Raw genomic sequence first — 4,573 nt, 5'->3', positions numbered from 1 at the left:
ACTTCAAACTATCGTCAGTCATGAAAAGATCCGGTCTAATGACACGAGTTTAGATCTATGAACAAGGCACGAAAAGGAAAAGAATTTGCGACAGGCCACATCAGGCCTACACTTCAGCGCCGACATCACTATGTTATGTAACTTATGTAATATGTTATGTTATGTTAGTATTGAAGAAATAGGCCCATGGTCGCTAAAGTTTTTTTAATCGCTTAGCCAGTAAGTATAGTTCTACATTGCGTATTATTATTATATTCGTATGTCATTCCAATCTATATTGTAGGTAACTAACTCATAAAATGAATGATAATAGGTTTTATTTTGTGAAACCCATATCAGATGCTCACTTGCTCGTTGCTCCTCTCAAAAAATAGAAAAGAGTGGCGGTTGATATAAATTTAATATATTATTGACTGCCTATGAACGTAATTCAACGTATAACGGTATAAGCTTCCATTAGAAATTAACTATGAAATTTATTACTATTAGAAAACAAAATGATTGGTCAATTTTTTAGGGTAATTTTTATCTTGCATATATGCGTATTGAGCGCGAACTGCGTTGTGTGAAGCACCGCCATCAGTGCACCGAAATTACAAACAACCCTTGCAACGATATTAGCCGTCGCGTCGAAACAAAGAATACATTTTGTAGAAATTGTAGTTCCATTTGTTTGTTTATTCATCAGAATGGAGTCTGGAGATGAAGGTTCAAAAACTGAGTGAGTATTTCCAGTGCTTGATAACTGTTTATTGTGACGATTCATTGCCGTGCGTCCATTGGAAGTTCCGAGCCGTTCAAGTCAGCCTCGCTTAGCATAGCGTCGGCATCAAAGCCTCACGCGGACGACAACAAACTTTTTGAAGATAATTCTGAAATCATAACGTCTATTGAATTCTAATACGGATCGTTATTTTAACATCGTATTTTCAAAAATCAAGAATTGCATTTCTTTTAATTGAAAAACATTCTTTTACATAAAAAACAACGAATTTTTTCTTACAGCTCTTCAGGAATGACGAATGAATGCTCCTTAAGTCCTCATATTGACAAATGACGATCTTACTCTTATAGCTAAAAATTTTAAATTGAACGATTTTGTCATTTCAAAGACTCCATTGATTACAGTTGGCCAGTCTGTAGAGTATGGCACAACATAGGTCGAGGACGCCGTTTTTCTGCCCAAAAGACTCCAAGGCACCATCTAAACGGACGGTGGACGCCGATGTTTGCAGCAAACGGACGGCGAGGTTGTGGCCAATGCCCAATGATCGATTCTGACGCTCATGCTTCGCGAACGATGCGGCAAGATTGACATGGATGCAAGCATTCTGCGATCGATGTGGCCGATGTCCAATGGTAAATTCCGATGCTCACGATTCGCGAACGATGCGGCATGATTGACATGAATGCAAGCATTCTACGATCGATGTGTCCAATGCCTAATAATCGATTCCGACGCTCACGCTTCGCGAACGATGCCGCATGATTGACATGGATGCACATATTTTACGATCGATGTGGCCGATGCCCTATGATCAATTCCGACGTTCACGATTCGCGATTGCTGCGGCATGATTGACATATATGCATGCATTTTACGATCGATGTGGCCGATGTCTCATGATCAATTCAGATATTCACGATTCGGGAATGATGTGCATGATTGACATGAATGCAAGCATTCTACGATCGATGTAATCAATGCCCAATGATCGATTATGACGCTCACGCTTTGCAAACTATGCGGCATGATCGACCCAGATGCACGCATTTTACGATCAATGTGGCTGACTCTCGCTTCGCGATCGATGCGGCATGATTGACATGGGTGCACGCATTTTACGATCGAAGTGGCCAATACCCCATAGTCGATTACGACGTTCACGATTAGCTAACGATGCGGCTTGATTGACATGGATGCACGAATTTTACAATCGATGTGACCAATGCCCAATGATTGATTCCGATGCTCGTGCTTCGCGAACGATGCAGCATGTTTATGGCAGGGTGGCCCAGTGATTAAAGTTCTGAGTACCAGGATTGGCGCGGGTTCTATCCCAGCTCTGTGCGGCAGTCTCTGGTCAGAATCGGCAAGGAGGTCGGGCAGTTAAGCACAGCAGAATTGTAGCAGTGAGTTGCAAGTTCGAGACCACAAGATGCTGTGAATGTTCTGCGATGTTAAGAATCGGCGACAGGCCTACGGTCTAATGTCAATCATGCCGCATCGTTTGCGAATCGTGAACGTCGGAATTGATCATGGGCATCAGCCATATAGATCGTGAAATGCGTGCATCCATGTCAATCATGCTGCATTGTTCTCGAAGCGAGTGCGTCGGCCACATCAATCGTAAATTGCGTGCATCCATGTCAATCATGCCGCATTCACTGAGAGAAAAAGGCCCCCCGTTTTGAAACACTTGGGTGTTTCAAAACCTCTCGAGCTTGACGCGCATATACAGTATTTGTGCGGCAAGCGTCGCATGGTCAGTGCGCCGAATGCTGTCAGAGGAAGTGGTTGTGTGGAGCCGCCGCTCATGAATGCCACGAATCTATACTGCTTACGGTTAATTGACCCAACTCAATTCGGTTAATTGTTTCAACTCACTGCTGTTCTTTTGGCAATAGTAATGTTAACAAGCGACGTCTATACCATTCAATCGCACAAGAAGTTGATCATAAAATCGGAGATTTATTCTGGTAGTACCGCGCGCAAGACAAAACAAACACGGCAGCTCTATGTAGTTGCCGTCTCCGTAGCTGAGTGGACTAAGGCGTCTGCTCGCGAGCATTTGGTTGCAGTCTTGGCAGAGGTTCGAATCTCAGCGGGCGACTCATAGTTTCTTCAACCAGAGTTCAATAGAGGTGAGAGCAAAGAGTGTAGTTTCATGCTGATTGTACATACCGATGTAAATTGTGTAATAAATATGTGTATAAAAGAAGTAATATGTGACTAATATCGCTGTGAAGGAGAAAAGTGTTGAAATCAGATAGAGACGGAGAAATATAGTTTTCATTATTTTGGTATGGAGGCGGCCATGGATTAAACTGGGATTGACCGGAGGTGTAGAATATGTTAAAATAATTTCATCAGGCGCTGGAAGCTGGACAAGGATTTTGCATAAATTCTGAAAAGAAGGTTTCATTCTCCGTAGACTTCTTTTGGTGTTCTAACGTTGAAACACCTAGGTGTTTCATAATCGCAAATTTTGAAACACCTGAACGTTTTTGAAACACACGGGTGTTTCGCTTTGGGCACGATCGCTCGGGGAGAATTTGAAACACCCAAGTGTTTCAAAACAGGGGGCCTTTTTACTCAGTGTTGTTCGCGAAGCGAGAGGATCGGCCACATGGATCGTAAAATGCGTGCATCCGTGTTGATCATGCCGCATCGTTCATGAAGCAAGAGCGTCGGCCAAATTGATCGTAAAATGCATGCATCCGTATTGATCATGCTGAATCGTTCACGAAGCGTAAGATTCGGAATTGATCATAGGGCATCGGCCACATTGATCGTAAAATGCTTGCATCCTTGTCAATCATGCCGCAGCGTTCGCGAATCGTGAACATCGGAATCGATCATTGGGCATTGGCCATATCGATTGTAAAATGCGTGCATCCATGTCAATCATGCCGCGTCGTTCGCGAAGCGAGAGCGTCGGCCACATGGATCGTAAAATGCATGCATCCATGTTGATCATGCCGCATCGTTCGTGAAGTGAGAGCGTCGGCCACATTGATCGTAAAATGAGTGCATCCATGATAATCATGCCACATCATTTGCGAATCATGAATGTCGGAATTGATCATGGGCATTGGCCATATCAATCGTAATATGCGTGCATTCGTGTCTATCATGCCACATCGTTTGCAAAGCGTGAGCGTTCACTGAGAGAAAAAGGCCCCCTGTTTTGAAACACTCGAGTGTTTCAAATCCTTACCGAGCGATCGGGCCCAAAGCAAAACACCCGTGTGTTTCAAAAACGTTCAGGTGTTTCAAAATGTGCGATTTTGAAACACCTAGGTGTTTCAACGTTAGAACACCGAAAGAAGTCTAGGGAATATGAAACCTTCTTTTCAGAATTTATGCAATATCCTTGTCCAGCTTCCAGCGCCTGATGAAATTATTTTAACATATTCTACTCCTCTGGTGACTGGTCGATCCCAGTTTAATCTATGGCCGCCTCCATACCAAAATTATGAAAACCATATTTCTCCATCTCTATCTGATTTCAACGCTTTTCTCCTTCACAGCGAAATTAGTCACATATTCATTCTTTTATAGACATATTTATTACACAATTTATATCGGTATGTACAATCATCATGAAAGTATACTCTTTGTTCTTACCTCTATCGAACTCTGGTTGAAGAAACTATGAGTCGCCCGCCGAGATTCGAACCTCTGCCAAGACTGCAACCAAACGCTCGCGAGCAGGCGCCTTAGTCCACTCAGCTACGGGGACGGCAACTACATAGAGCTGCCGTGTTTGTTTTGTCTTGCGCGCGGTACTACCAGAATAAATCTTCGATTTTATGATCAACTTCTTGTGCGATTGAATGGTATAGACGT

At 43.1% G+C, this 4,573-nt stretch overlaps 1 protein-coding gene across 2 annotated transcripts in view; it reads left to right on the top strand.

Annotated features, from left to right (window-relative positions):
- The first annotated feature begins 563 nt into the window (after window positions 1–563).
- The window catches only part of LOC108667224 (serine/arginine-rich-splicing factor SR34), a 19,133-nt gene continuing 15,123 nt past the window's right edge, over window positions 564–4,573 (top strand). For both annotated transcript variants that reach the window (XM_018154224.1, XM_018154223.1), the window contains exon 1: window positions 564–721. In XM_018154224.1, coding sequence (XP_018009713.1) covers window positions 690–721 — 32 coding nt within the window. In that variant the 5' untranslated portion in view covers window positions 564–689. The remainder of the gene's footprint in view (window positions 722–4,573) is intronic.

The sequence above is a fragment of the Hyalella azteca genome, unplaced genomic scaffold (assembly GCF_000764305.2).
Source record: "Hyalella azteca isolate HAZT.00-mixed unplaced genomic scaffold, Hazt_2.0.2 contig16463, whole genome shotgun sequence".
Lineage (NCBI taxonomy): Eukaryota > Metazoa > Arthropoda > Malacostraca > Amphipoda > Hyalellidae > Hyalella > Hyalella azteca.
The sequence above is the reverse complement of the archived record's forward strand: the minus strand, read 5'-3'. Positions and strand labels throughout refer to the sequence as shown.